This window comes from Lampris incognitus, chromosome 6 (assembly GCF_029633865.1).
Source record: "Lampris incognitus isolate fLamInc1 chromosome 6, fLamInc1.hap2, whole genome shotgun sequence".
In the NCBI taxonomy this organism is placed as follows: domain Eukaryota; kingdom Metazoa; phylum Chordata; class Actinopteri; order Lampriformes; family Lampridae; genus Lampris; species Lampris incognitus.
Window position 1 is genome coordinate 62,585,386 of NC_079216.1, and position 21,519 is coordinate 62,606,904.

General features: G+C 49.9%; 1 protein-coding gene across 1 annotated transcript in view; it reads left to right on the forward strand.

Moving 5' to 3' along the window:
• Positions 1–405: 405 nt before the first annotated feature.
• The window catches only part of sema4ba (sema domain, immunoglobulin domain (Ig), transmembrane domain (TM) and short cytoplasmic domain, (semaphorin) 4Ba), a 51,523-nt gene continuing 30,409 nt past the window's right edge, over positions 406–21,519 (forward strand). The window contains exons 1-2 of the mRNA XM_056281480.1: positions 406–580; positions 17,055–17,443. Of these exons, the coding sequence (XP_056137455.1) occupies positions 17,335–17,443 (109 nt within the window). The 5' untranslated portion in view covers positions 406–580; positions 17,055–17,334. The remainder of the gene's footprint in view (positions 581–17,054; positions 17,444–21,519) is intronic.

The following is a 21,519-nucleotide window of genomic DNA, read 5'->3' on the forward strand; positions in this document are numbered from 1 at the left end:
CCCCGTTGCTGGACCCCTCCGTCATCACACTGTATGGACTACATGGTACACATAACCATGTGTCTCGTGGAGTAATGTAAAGTACTTTAATCCTAATCACTGTATGATGGTGCTGCCACGGCCTCAACCCAAAAATAATTAGCAGTATTTGAACTTGTTTGCAGCTTTCATACCAGGGTTAAATACTTCAGTCCTACTTAGTCCAGATTGACCCTGTTGTTGTACACCCCCTCCCCTTCCACCTCCCTATCCCAAATCTCTTTTTTTGTCCACCACCCTCTCTCTCTCTCTCTCTCTCTCTCCCCCCCCTCTCTCTGACAGAGCATGATGGGAGGGGCTAACCATAGTGAGTGGCTAGAGGCAGGCTCTGTACTATGACAGCGTGTCAGAGAGAGAGGGAGAGAGCACGACTCCCAGACACAAGGCAGGCATCTACAGCTTTAAACATGATTGCTTCTTTTGTGGATAATCTGTCGGTACTTCCAGGACGGACTAGACTTCTGTCTGACTCACCGAAAAGGAAGCCTTTGGAGCGCACTGTCTGAATCGTGCTTTGGCTCAGAGCTGTGCGTTACTAGGGGTAAGTGCTGGTGCTGTAGAGACTAGTCCTGTGTTCAGTATCAGTGCAGTGCCTCGGCTGCACGAATCCGTGACGTGCGTACATGCTGGACTTGCGGTTACCTGGTGAGGTGTCGTCCCGTCATTGCTCCGTTGGAGTGTTTTAAACTTTTCGATGCCTCCGTCTGCAAAGGGGTTTGTTGTTGCTTTGCCTCTAACGGGGCAAAGTGGGTGCGAGCTGACACAAAACAGCCCTCCTCTCCCTCCAGTAAGTCTTTATCACAAGCTGATAGCAGGGCAAAGGGGGGGGGGGGTCGTTAAATACCCAGTTTGTGTGCGTGCATTTGTGTGCCTTTGTGAATGTGCATGCCCACAAGCTTGCATGCGTCTCTGTGCATTCATGTGTGTTTGCAAACCTCGTATGAAGAGTTGCAGGCTTTTGACTTGTCGTCTTTGGGAACACGTCTGTTTGCCCGGGTGTGTTTTAAGACGTGCTTGCGTTACGTGCGAGTGCTCCCGGTAATGCTGAAAAGCGGCGTTGTGTGTTTTCCAGTTGGATCTCATGGCTCAGCCTCCAGCTTCTAAAGCAGGGGTGCAGCAGCAGCGCACGACTGGCAGTGGGGCCCTTTTTCTGCAGATAGGAGTTAGTGAATGTGGCAGCAGCCAGTGTACACACATCCGCTCGCATCCAGGGAACTTTCTGTGACCCCCCCCCCCTCTTAGATATTTGGTTAATTTGACTTTGCAGACGACGAGAGAGAAAGAGAGAGTCGAGCTGAAACTGAAGAAACAAGCAAACTGAAAGAAGCTAAGAAAGGAACCGGTGCATTAAGTCCTATTCATGTATGTTGGAACTCTGCATTTCGTGGGTTAGCGCTGTGGGAGTTGGGGCTGTGTCCATAGTCGAGGGTTGGTGGTGTGCTGCTGTACAGGGCAGTTTCAGGCCAGAGGCATCAGGTGTTTGTGTGTGAAATCCAAACCTCTCCTACTCCTCCTCTCGGCAGCACCATGGTGACTAATGCCAAAGTGTTGGAGGTGTGGGAGGTAGCTGAAGTTAGGATCCATAAATGGAAACTGCATCAGAATCGCGGGGAGAGGCGAGCCATTCATTGTTTTTGTTCTTGTTGCCTAGCCTTTGGGTTGCATGCATTGTCGAGTCGCCTGTGCTGGGAAAGGTCTGCAGTGTTTTCTCCCGTAGCAATTAAGAGAGGTGCCGTGTGCACAACGAGAGAATAATACTTGCAGCATATCACCGTTACTCCGCGTTTTCCATCCTGACATTCCTGTCCGTACCTGAGCAAGGGGGTCGAACTCCATCCAAGTGTCTGTCACAAGACCTACCGGACTGTACATATTCTCATCCGTTTGCTAGGTGGGAGGGCGAAAATGCTTTCTATCGTGCAACTGGGCCGCCGGACATCAGAGACAGCCCTGCAAGCCAAGCTTCTAGTAGGCACAACGGCAGAACCGATGTGTTATTTGCATACACGTAGGTGGAATAACGGACGGCTGCGTCTCATTTCTAACAGCGAGAATCACACTGGTGGTTCCTCTATCTGCTGTAGATTTCCAAGGAGAAAAGCCTGCCCGTGCTGGTGACCTTGCCCCAGTGTTTTCTTTTGGTTTGAACCACAAAGAAAACAGCTGGCATTAGCACTCTGGGTACCGGGGCTTTGACAATGAACTGCCTGTATAATGCTGTCAGAAAGAGTTTGGCTCGTTGGTAAAGGATGGTGCCTGTTGTATCAATAAGACAAATCCAGAGCCCGGGAGCGTGAGCTACCATTAATATTTCCGAGAGTTTGTCGAACGTGTTCGTGTATCGCGCGTTCTTTTCCGCGGGACGGTCCCCTTTCCACGGGTTTAGCGGGCTGATCCGAATGGGGCTCGGAGTAAGCCTACAGTGTTTGGATCACAGGCAAATTGAAACTGATGTGTACCCAAGTTCAGCGTAAGCGCCCTCAGTGTTAATGACTCACAGCCTTTGTGCATAATATCCTCGCCGCAGCTTTGATGCATCGGCCCGAACGCCGCCATTGCCTGCTGTAGCTAATTATACCAGCGCTCATTTGAACGGCGAAGAGGGATCGTTTGATCCGCAATTGTTGTGTATAGCCGAAAGTCTTAGCGAAAGAAACAACAAAAAAGAAGAGAGAGAGAGAGAACGAGAGAGAGAGAGAGAGAGGAGGAGGAAACGGCGCCACAGTTGTGACGCTGTTCGGGGCAGCGAACTACCTGTTACAGATTACAGAACCTTCTCACACAGAAACTGAAATGACGTTCTAATACGTCATATTGTTGCGTTGGTAGCGTAATCCCTCATGCTGGCCCCACCAGCACATGTTTCCAATCTTTGTCAGCATATCCCAAGGGCATTTTCTCAGCATTAGCCCACTCTGATCCTTCTTCATCATCTGTTTACATAGACAGCCTCGCTCTCCCTCGCTCGCTCCCTCTCTCTCTCTTTCTCCCGCTCTCTCGCTCTGGCCCTGTGTGTGTGTGTGTGTGTGTGTATGAAAGAGTAAGAAAGTATACATGATCTGCACATGAGATATGGGCTGTTTGACAAGCACATTGCTACAAATTAAATCACAAATTGGGTTATGCAATCCATCCTGGTAGTAAAATCCTGGAGTACAGAAACCGACTGAAAAGCCCCGGGCACGGCACGCCGTCTGCCAAGACCCCAAGCACTGAAGCTTAGCCAAGTTCCCGAGTACGGGCCTACGGAACCAAGTGGCGTTCTAAAACGCGAGGCGAGACAACCGAGATCGAGGAGGTCGGCGTCGGCGAACCGAACGGCTCGCGGGAAAACGGGAGTTTACGGAAAACGTGGCGTCCCCGAGAAAACGTTTTTTCCACGTCCCGTTGCTGACGTCTTTGCTATGGCCACATGAGCTTCGCCGTGACACTTTAACGACTTCGCCGGCAACGATCGGGTGCGTCACTAGCGGCAGCGCGAGTGGAGAAAAGGGTTAAGAAGCTGGGTTGTGTAGGGGGGGGGGGGTTGGGGGGGGGGTGGGGCAGTAGAGTGGCCCGGCCAGCCACTTGTAACCTGAAGGTTAAACACAGGCCTTGAGGGAGTCCTATTACTGTGTACTCACTGATGGGAACTCTGCAAACATGCATTCTGGGAGCACGGCGGTCTCCTCTGTTTTTTTTTGTTTCTCCCCCCCCCACCCCCACCCCACCCAGTCCAGCACAGAGTGCCCTGATGTGGGAAATGACTGCGGACGTGGATCCGGGCCAGATCCCTGTGCTTGCTCTGGTGTCTTGACAGTCGCGTATGCCTTTTTGAGTACCCGTGGGACCCGCACAGAAACATGGCACATGCATATGAGGCAGCCCGGGCCTGACCTCATTCACACAGCACCTTGTTTTTACTGTACACAAGCTGGTCAGATAGCTCCAGGAAGACTTGGGTGTATGTTTACACGTTGAGTCAGCGCTTCTCGTGTGCTGATGTGAGGACGGCAACACTGTCTTTCTGGAACTTGTTGTCCATCACCCCTCGCATCACAGCTGTTGTTCTTGCGCGTCCGTGATACTCCCGTAATGCATTTCTATTTTAAACACGGATCGACTGTGGAACGCGGGTGTCTCTGCGTCACCCCGAAACTGGACTTAATCGGACAACTGACACCGGTAACGTGTCGCGTACAAAAGTATGCACACGTCGGTTGGTCGTTGTCGTGTCTTCGGTGCGTCTGTGTGTCGTCTTGACAAGAGCGGGAGAGCGGGTCTGATTAATGGAGCCGGCCTGCAACCCAGCGTTTGTAGGCAGGCCGTCCCTCCCCCACTGCTGTGATTTGATATCTGGGAGCGTTTCAGGTTGTGCCCTTTACTCCACTAATGGTGCCGCTGACCCCCCCCCCCCGCCCCTCAGACGTTACAGCAGCAGCAGCCCACTGATCAGAGACTTCTAATTACTTTACACCAAACAAGCCGCTGCTCTCAGATACCAGAATACAGTGCTGCACTTTGTCAGGAACCGCGTGGAGGATAGACCTTTTATTTTGCACTCCCGACGGGTTTGATTCCCGTTTCACTGGACCACCTTTCCTCCCGTAAGCCTGGGTGGGAAATCGGGAGAATGTTTACCCAGTGCGTATCGTAGTCAGACATCCCTGCTGAAAGTAATGAAGGAGAAATGTGCAAACAGGAGGATAGGGGGGTGGGGGGTGGGAGGAGTGACGCTGGTATTTTAACAATTTCATGCACAGCTGAAAACATTAAATGAGGCAGAAGTAGCGAGAAGTTGCAGGGGCCGGAGTGTTTTATTCCCCCCTGTGCATCCTCCCTCCATCAACAGTCTACAGGCATGGCATGTCAACCTGCACTCTCTTTCTGCCTCCTGCTCCACGTGTCTCTGGATGAGCAGTGATGTAGGCCAGAGCTGTTTTATGACCCCCTTCGCTCCAAAGTCAAAGACTTTGTGCGAGATCTGCTTTTCTCATGGCGATTCAGGCGAGGTCTGACTTTAGTTAGCCAAGTGCTGGCACATGGCAGCTCACGGCTCAGTAAGTGCACGGTTGAATCCAACGCGTTTTAAACTGTTTACAAACTGAACTCTTTATGACATGATAACATCGTCTCTATTTATCTACACCGTTAGCCTCGGGTCTAACGATACAGTTGGGAAAGAGAAGGATAGAAGAAAGGAGGAGCGAAGTAGTCCCAAAGCTTCCTGCAGTAGTGCAGCGTGAAAGCCAGGCCTGGCAGACAGGCTGGCTGGCCAGATGTTTTAGGTGAGAGGCACAGTAGATAGTGCTGTCTAAATAATTCATCAGATAGGGCTGAAGATGTGATATATTAAGACACAGTGCAAGCCATCTCGTGGCCTATTCCGGTGCTTTCTTTGCAAAGTGACTGGCTGCAGGGCCCAAACCCCTGCATCCATTCCCTCTTACTGGCAGTTATCCACCGGCATCCGAGCGGTCGTGGAGACAGTTATAGATACGCTGCTTCTGGGCCCAGAGAGGCGTCCAGACATCTGGAGGGGATGAAGCTACTTAGCATGCAAGTATCACTTCTCGGGAACCAACGGGGTTGAATCTTTTTGCTCTTTCCTCTATAAGATACATGTTGTGGGGTCAGTTACATTTGAACTGGCTTAGTTAAGAAGGGAATGGAAGCATTTGCCCTTTGAACGTTATAGTACAGATGAAACCTTCTGCTGTCTCCACTCTTACGGCTAGAAGTTATACATCTGTTATGCGATAAGTTCAATGAGCGAAGGTCCACATGTGCAAAACTAGAAATACAAGTGGCTCTCTGATCACATGAACTACACGAACCGCTTTGTCTTTTTAGAGGTAACGTGTATCTCAAGCAAAGACCTACTACCTGTCAAGGACAAATTAAGAATAACGATAGGAAAACTAATAGTAATAGGAAGAATGATTAAAGAAAGAATCGATGCTTTATTCAGCCATGTACAGTTATTTTGCTTGATCTGGTCACGGAGGTTAAAGGTCATGGTCGTCTATAGGACTGTGTAACTTCAGCAAGTTGGTGATTCGTTCAAGGACACTTCAGCGGGGTTTGCCCACACGGGTCTTCAAACCATTTGTTTGGTTGAGGGGATCTTTATCTAAAGACATCAACCCTCTGTCCATAAAAAAGAGAAAAGGACAGATCGTCAGCTCAGGATGTACTTCTGTATTAGCATAGCCCAGTGTGCTTTTAATTCACCATGTCAGTCACACATCCTCAATTCATGGCTTAGGAGCCCATTTCCTTATTATTGCATATTAAACTGGTAGAGTTGCTTGAAATTTGGGTTTCTGGTTAAATTACTTTTTTCTGCTTCACCTTGTGCTGCATCTCTCCACAACATAGCGTGTTAGTTTTTTTTTTCTTTTACTCAACCAGCATTTTGTTATCTGAATCTCTACCTGTCTGCAAGTCAGGCTGCCATCGAGGGCCGTTGTTTGAATAGCCCTGACCTCTGAGTTGTGAAAGTGGGTGAAGATGTCCGAGGAGATGCTTTGTGCGCTGTTATATCACTCAACTTGGCTCAGATTTCCTGCAGCAGATCATTTCACCTCCATCTCACCGTGACATCGGCTCCCACCTACACGCATCCAAGCCGTGGGGGCTGGAGTGCTGTGTGGACCTGTCAGGACTCTGATTAGATCTCAAGTGCCCTTCATTGTGGGCCTTTCGACGCAAACAAAGAGGAACAACAGCTGGAAGGGTCGTTCTGATGTTTACCGTCTCCATTCTGTATTAGTTTAAGGATCACTACATGCAATTTGGCAAAAATAGAAAAACGTTGTTTGACAAATCCTACGTGTCGTCAACTAATTTTACCGTCTGCACAGTGATAGTTGTCTCAATCTTGTGACATTAGATATGGAACCATATACCTGCGGCAAACTGGACTAAACTCTTGACATCTGATAGGCAGCTAATCCTTTTATTATGGTTGCCTGGCTAAATAGAGCAGTCAGTCAGCCTTTAAATCATCTTGCCTAAGGATCAGTGTGAACTGATCCTGTCGTTGAAACCAGCAGGAAAAATGCAATGCATGAAGATGTGAAATTGGGCCACAAATTAGCCATACCAGCTTGACAAATCTGACTCAGAATTGTTGATATTCTCGAGTAAAAGCCTTCATTCCTTTATACACAGGTCGATAGTATGAGTGACAAGGGCTCATCTCCCCCTTTTGGTTCATCAGTTAGGCGGCCCACATAGGTCAAATCTGGTTGTCTAGGACATTGGATATCAATGATTGGAATTTATCTAAAATATATGTATTGTATAGGATTCTGAAGATGGCTTGAATGACTGGGATACCAGTGCCCAAGTGACTCCTGAAGAATCTGGAATGTGCAGCTTGCTATTGATCTCCACTAAGTGAGGTCATTGCATGTGGGGGGCAGCCGCCCCACACCCAGACCCCACATAAAGAGGACTGACACCTACCACAAAGACAGCCTAAACAATGCGTCTTGTCTGCTGGCTAAAGAGAGGGAGGGTGGATTTGATTAGTACTTGATATCATCCTTCCACACTTGGTGGCCGCCAGAGAGAAGAATATGAACTGGTGCAACCGCGGGCAAGACAAGAACGTCTGCAAACTTTGTTGCCCAGGGATAAGGTGTGCACCATTTCCATACTTCTGAATGAATGGATTCTGTGAACCTGCTCTGAAAGAGAATATCGTACAGGCAATTTTTGCACCACATAAATGACTTAGACATTTTCTAAAAGTGCTTAGAAGACATTGTATGCTGTTAGCGGCTGTAGAAGAAGTCTTTTATCAGGCTTATCATAGGGCGGTCTATACTATTTTGTTGCACATTCAGACTGGGGTCAACTACAAACCATAACGCCTATGACTATATCAAAAATTGTAAACGGGGGCACCCCTGGTGGCTCACCTGGTAGAGCACGTACCACATATAAGGCTGAATCCTTTCCACAGTGGCGTGGGTTCGAATCCAGCCCGGACCCTTTGCTGCATGCCATCCCCTCTCTCTCCCCTGCCTCTCTCTACTATCGCTATCAAATAAAGGCAGAAAATGCCAAAAAAAAATTGCAAACAAGGATCAGCCATGTTAATTTTTTTGGGTGTACATTGGAGCATAGCCAATAAATCGTTTTAGGGGCACTGCTGTAAGTGCCGTCGAGGTAAACGCATGCATGCATTGCCGAAGCGTCGATGACCCGTCGCTCGACTCTCACCGAGAGCTTCGCCGGGGAAAAGAACGTGAATTACCCTTAACTCAAGTCCACGGTCTGTGTCACTGATGGACATGAGGAGGAGCAGACGCTTTCGAGCCTTTTATCGGCCCAACACAGTGATTGATGCGCTCAGCTCCCCGCTCGCCGGCCAGTGGCCCGAGCTTCTGTCTGAGCCTCTAAACTACTGGAATGCGTGCAGCTTCTTGCAGCGGACATCAACGCAGCGCAGCCTCGCTGCTTTGTTAGCCGCCTTTCAAGAACGTCATACCGTCTTAACCGATTTTCAAAGCGAAGAAAAATGTCAGTGCCTCTCAGTTTGATGAATAGTCCTGGAATTGACACGGGTAACAGCTACCAATGGAGGAGCCAACCCCTAATCATGCTCAATATCCGACCGATTTAAAGCACTTGTTTTTAGTGGAGGTTTTGCTTCTTTTTTTTTTAACAATTTGGGAATTCTGTGTTTAACATATTCCAACGTAACGCATTCCTTCATTATTCTTGGCTGAATAACATATACAAAATCAATCTGAGCAATTAAAAGCCCCAAACAGTATCCCAAACAATTACTCTCAATACGTTTTGTTTCTTGGATATTTTCCCTTGGAAAAAGACGAGAGATTACGACCTGCAGGACATCTGAGGTATTCCTTCACCTCAGCGAAACGCGACTCATACAAATCATGTAGAAATGTCGTTGCAGTGAAGTATTAGGAAGAGTGCATGGTACACAGCATTTATACTGTAATAAGACCTGCTTGTGTTTCTGTTTTTTAACAGCTACGGCAGTGCTGCCTTTTAATCCCAGACGCTCCGATCACAAATCAAGCTCGCTCCGAGGCAAAACATGAAGAAGAGCGATAAAGCACTGAATGTTTTTGCCATTTTATCAGAACTCCGTCTACCAAAGTCAATATTTCACAATAGCAAACACAGAAGGAATTATACGGCAAGGTAAATTCAAACAAGTGGAGACATTAAGGACGGCAGCGAGTGTTTCAACAGGCCTGACCTACTTACAGCAGCCAAAACCCAACAGTCCTTCACCTGGATCGAGCAGATGCAGGGACCCCTTGTAAAGCCATCAAGCCCCCAATATCTTGAACAGCAGTGAATTATTAGCAGTAAAAAGATGCATTTTTGTTCTTCTACTTGTAGCTCTTACTCCATATATTCTTTTTAGCACTTTAAATATGAAGACTGGTCTGATATGTAAGCTAACGAAGGCCTGTGCAGAGTCAGTGGCCTTGTTAACTATCCTGAGAGTGTCAACAGTCCCCTCCCCCCCCCATTTTTCTCCCCAATTGTACTTGACCAGTTACCCCACTCTTCTGAGCCGTCCCGGTCACTGCTCCACCCCCCCTCTGCCGATCCGGGGAGGGCTGCAGACTACCACACGCCTCCTCCGATCCATGTGGAGTCGCCAGCCGCTTCTTTTCACCTGACAGTGAGGAGTTTCGCCGGGGGGACGTAGCACGTGGGAGGATCACGCTATTCCCCCCAGTCCCCCCCCGAACAGGTGACCAGAGGAGGCGCTAGTGCAGCGACCAGCACACATACCCACATACCCCGACCAAGCCGGAGGTAACACGGGGATTCGAACTGGTGATCCCCGTGTTGGTAGGTAACGGAATAGACCACCGTGCTACCCGGATGCCCCGGTGTCAACAGTTTCTGAAGTGGATCGGGGAATTTGGAAAACGGCTGATCACTAGCCACTAGTACGTTGTGTGGTAGTCAAGCTGGTGGCTTTTAGTCGACTTCAGCACAGGTTCACTGCAGGAACGCTGACAGAAATGCTGCTTCCGTCCACATATTGCCCATTAAAGCCATGTGCCTCGGCAGTGGCTCTGACCGCACGAAGATCACGTCTGACCCGGTTGTTTTTCTTTGATGCTCAACATTTCTGCAGAAAGTGTTTTGACTCTTACAGCAGGTGAGGGCAAATGGGCAAAATTGTAATTTCCCTCACTTGCAAGTAGTGATGATCTCAAATTTAGCGTCTCGGTACAAAAGCTACATAACCGCAGACTTTCCAGACTTTGAACATGTCGGGGAGGGGGGGGGGGATGCACCAGCTGGAGCCAAAGCCATTTTGTTTCTTTTTTGTGTTGATTTTTTCCCCCCTTTTTTTCCCCAACTGCATCTGGCCAATCGCCCCACTCTTCCGAGCCGTCCCGGTCGCTCCTCCACCCCCTCTGCTGATCCGGGGAGGGCTGCAGACTACCACACGCCTCCTCCGATACATGTGGAGTCACCAGCTGCTTCTTTTCACCTGACAGTGAGGAGTTTCCCCAGGGGGACGTAGCGCGTGGGAGGATCACGCTATTCCCCCCCAGTCGCACCCCCCCCGAACAGGCACCCGACCAACCAGAGGAGGCACTCGTGCAGCGACCAGCACATATACCCACATCCGGCTTCCCACCTGCAGACACAGCCAATTGTGTCTGTAGGGACGCCCGACCAAGCCGGAGGTAACACGGGGATTCGAACCGGCGATCCCTGTGTTGGTAGGCAACGGAATAGACCGCTATGCTACCTAGATGCCCCCATTTTGTTTCAAATTGCTCTTGATGGAAGAACCCACCGATAAAAGGGACAGACATGTAAGCTAGGCTCACTTAACAGTCAAATATCATCAAATATTGCCGTGTTAAATAACGCTGCCCTCGCTGCATCCCTCGTTTTCCAGGCGTAGCTAGTAATGTCCACAATGTGAGGTGTGGACAAACAAGAAAAAGATTTCGCCCTGGAAACGAAAGAGGACGCCTCAGCAGGATCGACCGGATACGATACTTCCCAAAAGCAGATTGGCTTCCAGTGGACTTTTTCATAACAAATCCAAGATTACTGGAAGATGTGCGAGCTTTCCCAGATTTCGCCCAAATCCCTCACGTATTTATCTGTTCATGACGAAACATGAAAAGTTTCAATCAGGGTTTATGAGCTGTCTCGCGTGTTTTGACAGGGCGATTAGCCGTGAGTACCAGGAAAAAGTCAGGAATGAAAAGCTGGAAGTCTCCCACACTCCCCCCCCCCGTCAAAAATTCAAGACTTGGGCCAAAATCACTTGACATGAAAACACGTCACTGAACCTCAGCAGCTAATATTTGTCATTTGACCATTTGACATGTCCAGTAAGATGGATACGGCGGTTCAAACCAAGCGACTTTCCCAGAAGTAAGCCCCCCCGGTGGAATATTAACATCTATGCAGAACACGTGCCAGCGAAACACTAATATGCTGAAGTTAGATTTGACGGGAGAAGTCCTTCCCAACAATATCAACCTTTTTCCTTTTCACCTTTAAAGAGTAAAAAAAAAAAAAAACAAGTCCGACCGCCCTTCTAAGTGGGTCATCTTCGCCTCTTCCCGCTTTCCAATAATAATACGATCGCTTGTCCGAATGAGGAGCCCCTGCTGGTCTGCCTTCACCCACCTCCACCCTGATGGGGATCGCAGGCCTGGCCACAGACCGAGCGCGGCTACTTTACATTTCCTCGGCGAGCTGCTTCTGCCGGCTCCACATCTGTTATGGACATTTGCACAAAGGGGAAACGGAATGAAACGGAATATCATCTCGAATATTTTCACTTCTGAGCGCCGGCTGATTTAGGCACTTGTACGGGTTTTCAAAGAGAGGTGATGAAATATTCTCATCCACTTTCACGGCCATATATTAAATTAATCTATCAATACACCCGCTGACTGATAGCTTCACATTTGCCACATTTAAGGCAGCCGGCGCGTTAAGGTGAAATTAACGACCCCCGGCCACGTGCCACAAGCCCCGGTGGTGAAGCGGGCTTGATGAGTTGACCTCACCTGAACCTTAAGTTCAAAACGTTCCCTATCTCTGTTCAATAGTTTAATAAGATTTTAATTAGCCAATTAAAGGACTTTGGAAGAGCATATGGTCATAATTACTGTTGGATGGTTCACTCATGGATGAATGAGCCATTAATTACTCTTAGTTGGGTCTGGGGATTGGATTTAAAATGGGTCGAGTAGGAAAGAAAGACAGGGGATTTTTATTTTTTTGGTCAGGTTCCTCAGTCACCTAATCACAAATGCAGGCTGCAGGATTTCCAGTGAACGAGGAAACTAGAGAATCGCCCTCACGAGCGACGGTGTGGGCTGGTGTAATGCGAGCGGTATCGAAAAGACAATGTGGAAAACCGCCACGTCGCCGCCAAAGTCACGGAAGCGCTCTTGTCGCTTCGCCCCGCTGTACCCGATACCCGACTCGCGGCACAGAAGGGCTCACGTGACTCGTGTGATGCTCGCTGATGTCATCGTCGCCCTGAATGCGGGTGAGTGATTGTGAAATGACTTGAGAGGGCCGGGCGAGAACTGCGTCAACGCCTCTCCCTCGCAGGCCGGTGAGTCGGCCCCCCTGTTCAAACCCGCCGTCTTCACCCTTCCCTTAAAGCCTCTCCTGACAGATGTTGTTGTCCACACCGTGCTCACATCTGCCGGCTTTTCAGCACTTGAGGACACGCCAAGCGGGTCGAATGGACGGCGTGTCGCTCCTGGGTTGAAGGCCACATCTGGGAGCCGGTGGCGAGGGCTACCCAGGTAGTTCGGCTCCGGCGGCTGGTGCGTGTGCGTGTTTATTTGCAGGTGGCTTGCAAAGATGACAGGCGTGCCAAGAGAGGCTGTGTTTATCAGTCAACAGTTTTCCAGTCGGCATGGGTGTGTGTGGAATTCAGCAAGCCTTGACCCCTCCTTACTACTACTCGAATGGCAAGTCGTAATGGTCGCGCCACCTGTTTCGGCGGTATAAGCACCGCGGCTATATTTATGTTCGTCTCGGAGTCTTATAAGTAGTGCTGTCACTGGACCGGCTCTTCTGTTCCAATGATATACAGCTTCCTGGTGGTTTCATACCAGGGAGAGGCAGTATTCTGGGAAACGACTGGTAGAGGGCACCCGGGAATTCCCTTGTTTAGTTAAATATTAACCCTATTTCCTCCATTGTTCTCGACTCCGCCAGCAAGTATCGTTTGTGGGAAAGTATGACGGGCACAAGTCGATATAATGCACCTCAACAGAAAGCCCGATAACCATATCTGTGCTTCATGAATAAATTCCGCTTTCGCAGGACCGCCTCGTTCTCTGCAAAGAAGGCCCGAGCCAAGTTCTCCCGTAAGTTTCGGTCGAGATCGACACACAAGACTCCGACTGATAGCGAGCTGCACGTTTCAGGGGTTACGTTCGTTGCGTGTTTATGTTTGTTCTCGTCGCAACTGTCAGTCATAAAGTGGGGGTGCTTTGTGCAACCGAGTATTAGTACCCCCCTCCAGCCACCCATCCAAAAGCACAATAAGCCAATCTGTAATAATTCCACTCTTCTCGAAACAGAAATATGAAATCTTGATTTTTTAATCTTTAAGAACGATGTCGCCAGCGGTATCGTGGCCAGAGGAGATAATGAAATCTGCGAAGGCTCGGTGAGTGAAAGGGATGATTCAGTGGGCTGTTTATGCAGCATGCAGGGGAGAGCGGGAGAGTGCAGGGTTGCATGTAGATTTCCACGCCGTCAGAGGGGCCCTTGTTCTCTCGTTCATGCTGACTTGAGCTCTCTCTCTGTGCATCTCAGCTGGACTGAGCCTGATGCGTGCGGGTCTCTTTTTCCGTCTGTCATACGAACCCAAAATTGATGCTAGCTTCCCTGCTCGCTGGTCAAGTGGCGTCTCGCTCTTAAGTAATTCTGCTGGTCGTGCTCCCTGCCGGTGGAGGATATGACCACGGCCTTGTCTGTTGCACGCCACAGGCCACTGCAAGCACACAGTCTCTCCTGGCAGGCAGCAGTGTCAGTACATCAAATAGGGACCCAGCCTCTCACTCCGCGATCTGTCCTGGTCCATCCTTCAGTATGCCAACGTTTTTTTTCTTCTCTATACCAGTTGGAAATAGGAGCAGCAGACGCACGGCGAGGCTTCCCACACCGTTGCTCGAAGCTTTATCGATGCTGATCTCTTTAACTGCTGTTCCACTGCCGTCGAAGCAACTGCTGGGTTTTGAAAGTGAACCAGTAGATACAATAAAACAGAGAACCAACTCATTTCACATAATTGTGTTTTTTTTTTTACTCATTGGCTCCCTTTACTTATCCTTCCTCCACAACAAAGTGATGCTGAAGCGACGATCCCGGGTCAAAGGGAGCAACAAAAAGAGGGGAACGCCACGCTACAAAAGAACCCCCCCCCCCCCGAGTTTACTCTACCAAAGAAAGAGCTGCAAACAAAAAGACTACGAAGGAGTCATTTCCATCAGTGGTGCAGATGAGGGGGTCTTCACACATGTTATGCAGGTATCCCCCGTGCGATTCTTACGGTGTGTGAATACAGAGATGGAGGGGAGCCCGTTTCATCTGTGGCGCTCATTCTAGCTGAACTTTTTATTCACCCGATTCGGGTTTAAGGAAGTCTGTGGTTATGTAATTATTCTGTAGGGCTGGCTGGGTAACTTGATAGAAACCAGCAACACTCTTCCTTGCTTCCCTCGTTTCCATCACCCTGCCATTGACTGCAATGCCTCACACCACATTAAACCTCCCTCTCGCCTGTATTTAAAAGCCTCCTCCCTAATGAAAACATACTAATGTTTGGGGCGTCTAGCTCAGGTTACCCCTCGCCTCCTGCCGCACTGAGATGTGCCAGTGCATACCAAACAAGTCCTTCATTAAGGTTCATATTTGTCTTGTGGTTTTGTGCCAATACTTTCCCAACAGTTATCAACAGAGGAGATGTTGATGGCGTGGGTCCACGCTGTTAGAGAGCAAGCACAATAAAAACTCAGGTTTGATCACATCCGTTGATCCATATTGAGGAGTGGGGAGATGGTGGGGCGAATTCACGTTCGCAGCAGCCTCACCCAGTACCGGTGTGGGAAGATGGCGGTGCGAACTTACGTTTGTGGCGGCCTCACCCAGTACCGGTGTGGGAAGATGGCGGTGCGAACTTACGTTTGTGGCGGCCTCACCCAGTACCGGTGTGGGAAGATGGCGGTGCGAACTTACGTTTGTGGCGGCCTCACCCAGTACCGGTCTGGGAAGATGGCGGTGCGAACTTAGGTTTGTGGCGGCCTCACCCAGTACCGGTCTGGGAAGATGGCGGTGCGAACTTACGTTCGTGGCGGCCTCACCCAGTACCGTCCAGGTGTGTGTCTAAGTTTGTGTCTTCATTTGATGGCTGGGAGAGCTGGTGCTGGATCAGCTGGGAGAGCTTAGTCTGCTGCATCCTGTGGGCCCAGGGACCACGGCCCTGCCCGGAGCGGCGCCCGAGGAGGGAACACCGAGGGCGGGATGTGGAGGCGGGGCAGGCTGGGCTGGCTGCTGGCCCATGTGGACAAGCGGTTCCGATGGCACGGGGGGCGGTCTGGCGGCCGCCTCGCCTAGCATCGGCTGTGTTTTTAGTGTCGTCCTCGTGTGGAGTGCGGGGGAGGTGTGTTGAAGGTGTCCGGCTGGGAGAGCTGGCGTTGGATCGGCTCGGGGGAGGCTGGTGTGCTGCGTCCGGTGGGCCCAAGGACCACGGCCCCGCCTAGAGCTGCACCCTAGGGGGAAACACCGAGGGCGGTCTGACAGGACGCGGAAGGGGGCAGGCTAAGCTAACTGCTAGCCCATGCCGACCGGCAGTCCCGACAGTCATCCTGGCGTTCGTTCTCCTGGACAGTGATTTTTTTTTTTTTTTTTGTAGTTCGATATGTGTTCTTGTACTTTTCTAGATATGTGTTTTTGTCTTTGTGTTGCAGTGCTGAGGGCTGGGGGGAAACAATATCTTGTTTTATTTCATGTGTGCAAGTGAAATGACAAATAGTGTCCCCGATTCCTGATAATTGAGAGCGGGGGGGGGGGCAATAATTTTCCTATCCTGTAGAAATCAGAATTTAATCAGTTATTATTCCATCGACAACACCTCTTGCCTCTTAGGGATCAACACAACTCTGAACTAAAGCTGCCAACTGTTGTTCAAGATGCACTTTTCATTCATATCCCTGGTGAACTCGAGGGCTTATGCCGTCGCAAAGGTAGGACGGAGACTTTCCAGGTCCAGTCATGTGAGCTCTTATCAGGGGCTTTTTGGGTCATGGCATATCACCTATGGCTTCAAGGAAACAGTTGCCTTCGTCCTGTTTCTGTTACAGTGGAGGAGCAGGCGCATCAAGTCCAGATACTGAGATAACACGTTTGGGGGCCTGAGGTTGTTTTGTGTTGAGTTGACCCCTATCAAATTAACTTGACCTTCGTATTGTGCACGGACAAACCCACCCTGCAGAGAAGCTCATCCATATGTAGTACTAGCTAAGTGCCGCGTCAGAGATTACCACAGACGTAGCACCGGCTCACCCTTCCTAACAGTCAGCTGGCTCGCACAACTCCGTGTGTGTGATGGCAACGCTTAGGGAAAAGGTCAGAGTCCTGTCATGCTTTTGTTTCCCGCTCCTGCGTTGTGCGATTGTTATGTGGCCGGACGATTGTCTGTTTTTGGTGGCCATAAAAAGTGGTCTCTTTCAAAGTTAAGCGTAAATGGTGAGGAAAGAATTTGCACTAGGCATATGCTTTTATTTATTTTTTTGTTTGTCTCACTGAATAGCGGCTGAGAAGTGTGTCTGCGCTCACAGTCAGTCGTAAACGACGCGCTGGAACTTTCGCAGTTTTCATTTTCTTTACGTGATTTTCGAGCGATAAAGAGAGGACAAGCGGTTGGGGTGATGGATGGGCGGATGGATCCTGCATGACCTGCCCCGTGCTGTACGTGTATTGATCTGAATGAACGTTTCCTTTGTGTGTCTCTGCAGATCCCCGCTTCCAGGAGGCTCGCTGTCCTGGAAGGCTTGTTCCGAGGTCAGAGGTCGTCATTCCAAGCCCGGTTGTCGTCTGCAGCCCCCGGAGGAGCTCTGCGGCTTAACTTTCACAACAGCGCACAGGTCCTCCATTCAGGGAGCCCAGACCTACAGGAAGCGAGAGATAGAAAAAACAAACACAGGGGAGAGAGAAAGAAGCTCTTCATGAATTCCCCCAAATCCTGAAAGGCAAACACGTCGAGTTGGCTGGCAGTCCCGAGGGGCCGAGCGGACAATGAAAATGGCCTTTCTTTGTCTCCCAGCGGTCACTGTCCTCTTCCTCTGCTTTGTTCCGATAGCTGCTACCGATAATGATGTCACTCCGCGCCTCACCTTCGCCTACAGTAAGTGTCATCGGCGCCTTCACTTGGTGGAGACTGGACCGTGGTATTTCCACAAAGCCGTTTCCTATGCAGTTAAGTCACCAACTGGACCGCCGCTTGTGGACTCGGCATTCCTGCAGTGCCGGAGAAACAAAGCGCGAGGCCGTTCAGTTTACCCTGACCTTTTCCCCCCTCTCCCGTCTGACCCACCTGTGCATTATTTATTCCCCCATGTGCAAGGCAGCCCTCGCGTATGGCCGTTCTTCACCTATAAATAAGGTGCGGTTTTAAGGGAGCGCGGGGTGATGAGAGCTTCGGAGGGGCCCGGGCTTTCTGCAAGGGCTTGTCCGTGGACCGTGTGTCTTGGCAAGTCGAGTTGGGTTGACAGCCAGATAGAGGCTGGACATAACATTTATCTAGCCCCACGGTGTTGTCGATCCTTGGCTTTTCGCAGGACAGGGATACCCTTTAAACGAAAAGGCCCTCGACAGAAAGGGGCGACTATTTCGTTCTGATACGCCCGCGTTTATTTATTGATATGATCGGCGATGGCTTTCTTCAGAGGAGCGCCCTTTACGTTGTAAAGGATTACAGGCATTACTGTCGACCACGACAAAAAGGAAAATCAATCTTCTCCTCTGGGTACTTGTTCATTCTAAGAGCTGGGAGAAAAAAGAGGAATGTTGGAGTGGCTGAACAGAATGAACTGCTTCAGTTTAGTCTGTGTGTTTAGACTATAATGGCTGTAAATCCAAGTAAATCCATACCGAGAATGGCAGCTCGACCGGGGTGGCTTTGTCAAGTATCTGCAGGTCAGGCATAATTACCAAATGAACAGGGGTATTGTGCGACTGCTTACTGTGGCCAACCTGACACGGCCCCGCGAGCATTAGGAGGCGGCGTCCGTATATAACGTCCGTCAAGTGTTGTCGTTTTGCTTAGGGAAGCGTGTTCTCCTCATCGCAACTTTAAAGGTCGACAAAACAGCCCGGTTCTCAAGGTTTTCAAAAAAATGCCAGAATCCGGGGGATATGTTGGGACGGGCTACGGCTGCAGGTATTTGGGATGAGCTCGGTGTGCTCTGGACAACGCTCCAGTCAACGGCAACCAGCAGCGATCTGTCAAAAACTATAGAAAATCAAACAAAAGCTGTGTAAAAAAAAAAACTACTATCAAATTACATGTTGCTTTGGTCCGTCTCTCTCTCTCCCTCTCTCTCTCTCTCTCTCTCTCTCTCTCAATATGTCCTTCGCTCAAATCCTCCTCTCCTCAGCGGAGGAATTTGAATTTAATTTATTTATAGTAGAAGGTGGAAGGGCGTAGCCGGGGGGGGGGGTTGTGACTCGTATCACATCACATAGCCATGCCTATGACGACCCATGGTTGTAATAACACAGTTATAACCACAAGGTATAGATCGTATAGATTGCGCTAAAACGTCAAGATAAGCACCAGGGGTGGATGACTGACTCGGATGTGTCCGAGTACACCAGTATTCAGTGGAAACGAGTTGTTTTAGTGTTGCGTAGACCGTTAAGGCTCATGGATGCTCTGCAGCATCACCACCGGCTCATTCTGATAGGTGCCATAACCACTGGTGTCATCGGCGCCTGTTCTGCGATGTTCTGCTGAGACTACACCGTACCATCTGCCGTGCTGTTTATCAAATGACTGCTCTCAGTGACCTGGGTTGAACTGAGTATTTGTTTTTTCTATCGTGTTTATCTTTTGCGATGAGCCTATAGCAGGTTTACTGGGGCAAAACGCCGGGTAATGGATAGTGATGTGGTCTTCCAGTGGTTTCAAGCTACACTCCTTGAGATTTACACGCAGATCAATATCCCCTTTGTTACGTTCTATAGTGTGTGGCAATGGCTATTAGCCGAACAATAATCACTTTTGCTGTTAAAAATTTTTTATGGTTGGCCGTCTGGGTGGCGTGGCGGGTCTGTTCTGTTGCCGACCAACACAGGGATCGCCGGTTCGAATCCCCGTGTTACCCCCGGCTAGGTTGGACGTCCTTACAGACACAATTGGCCGTGTCTGCGGGTGGGAAGCCGGATGTGGGTTATGTGTCCTGGTCGCTGCACTAGCGCCTTCTCTGGTCGGTTGGGGCACCTGTTCGGGGGGAACTGGGGGGAATAGCGTGATCCTCCCATGCGCTACATCGCCTCACTGTCAGGTGAAGAGAAGCGGCTGGCGACCCCACATGTATCGGAGGAGGCATGTGGTAGTCTGCAGCCCGGCATCGGCAGAGGGGGCGGAGCAGCGACCGGGACGGGTCAGAAGAGTGGGGTAATTGGCCGGATACAATTGGGGAGAAAAAGGGGGAACCCCCCCCCCCCCCAAAAAAAAAAACAATGGCTATAGATGAGTAGGACTTTCCTGGAGAAAGCGACACAGGGTGTTTTCCTTGCATTAGCAGCCAAGTACAGACGAAAAAGTAGCGGTGACTTTGGGGAGGAAGTAAAGCATCAATGGCTAAAACGCATTTTCAACCTTTTTATCTTATTTTATTTATTTTGATGGCGTTGAGTAAGGTGCTGACACAACAGCACCGGTGACTTCCTTCCCACTGGATCTCTGGGACTTGGAGTGGCCCAACACCGGGGCAAATACCCGTGTCTCTCTACGTGTCGGCAAGTTTACTTAAAACGGCAACTTTCAGGATTGTAGCCTTAAAGCAAGCACATTGTTAGCACAGAAGCAGAGCGGCGAGTCAAATGGCTTGAGTTAAGTGCCGTCAAGTACCACAGACAGGAAGCGCCAGCTGATGCCTCCTGTGTTTAGCACTGCTCTGCAAAACCAGCAAACACCTTTTCCCCATCTGTGGTCTGTAGCCGTGTCGACAACTGGGAATAGAACAGAGTCCTGAGAAGTCGAGGCTTGTCGAGAAGCCACACATCGACCCAAGGCTAGCCACTCTGTGTGTGGGTGTGTGTGTGGGGGGGGGGTGTATTAAAATGAATAGGAGCATCCTCCTTGACGCGTCAGCACCGCCGCGTGCTGGCCTTGAAGGAATGACTGGAGTGAATAACTGTTAGAAATGATTATAGTCGTCATTATTCAACTGCTATAGGGACAAGAATGATTGTGTTGTCCGTTTGCGGTGTTCTACATTAAGGTAAGCGCTCTGGCATGGCGTTCCTGTATGGCCGGGCAGGCATTCAAACAGGCCAGCCATCTTGCCTGTCTGAGCTTGCAGCCTCCCTCATGCAGAGGTCTGCACCAACAGGTAATCCCTCACACCTGTCCGCTTGTACAAAGCTCCCGGCTCGGCACCGGCGGAGCGTTTCACAACAGCACATACCATCAATCACTCACCGAAGAGACCCTTCACGGCCTCACTCTGCCCCGTCTGGGTGGGGGACGACCACCATAAAACATGTCAAAGCCAAGCGTCGCCAACGCGCCCATCCTTCCCAACATTTACGTTATTCACTCGAGCCGTTTTCCAGGGGAGAGTTGGCTTTCCCTGATTTAAGAGCTTATGACGCATTGCCAGCTGTAACTGTCACCGGTCACTCATGACAGCTGTATCACGCTCGCTTTTGCTTTTCTTTTTCTTTACATAGAAAAGCTCTGACGTTTTAGCGGTCGAGCGAGACGACGCAACATAACCCACAGAGCCCATCACGCCGAGACATACCGTGCAACTTAACCCTCAGAGTCTTCGTCTCAATTAACTATCAATGACATTGACACACATATTTAGGGTCGAAAGTTCAAATCGGGTCATTTTGACCCAAACGGAGCGTTGAGGGTTGAAGTGGTTTCGTTTTTAAAAGGATACGCGGGCTTATTTATCACGGTCGGTTACGCTATCAAAGTCATCTTCAGCTTACCACTTGGATGCACCGAATGTGACGAGGGATTAATTCCATTGACACCCGGAGTGTCTATTAACCTTGACCGATACTGGTGGGGGGGGGGGGGGGTAGTGGCATACTGACCAGTACTGACATCATACTACGAAATGAGGCACGGTGATGCAGAAGCCGGCTTCACTGTAATGGGGGCGTAGGACGGTGGCCTGACAGCAGCCGTCTTGGCGTAGCTTTATAGGCTCTGACATTATCCAGCCTCCTGCAGAGGGG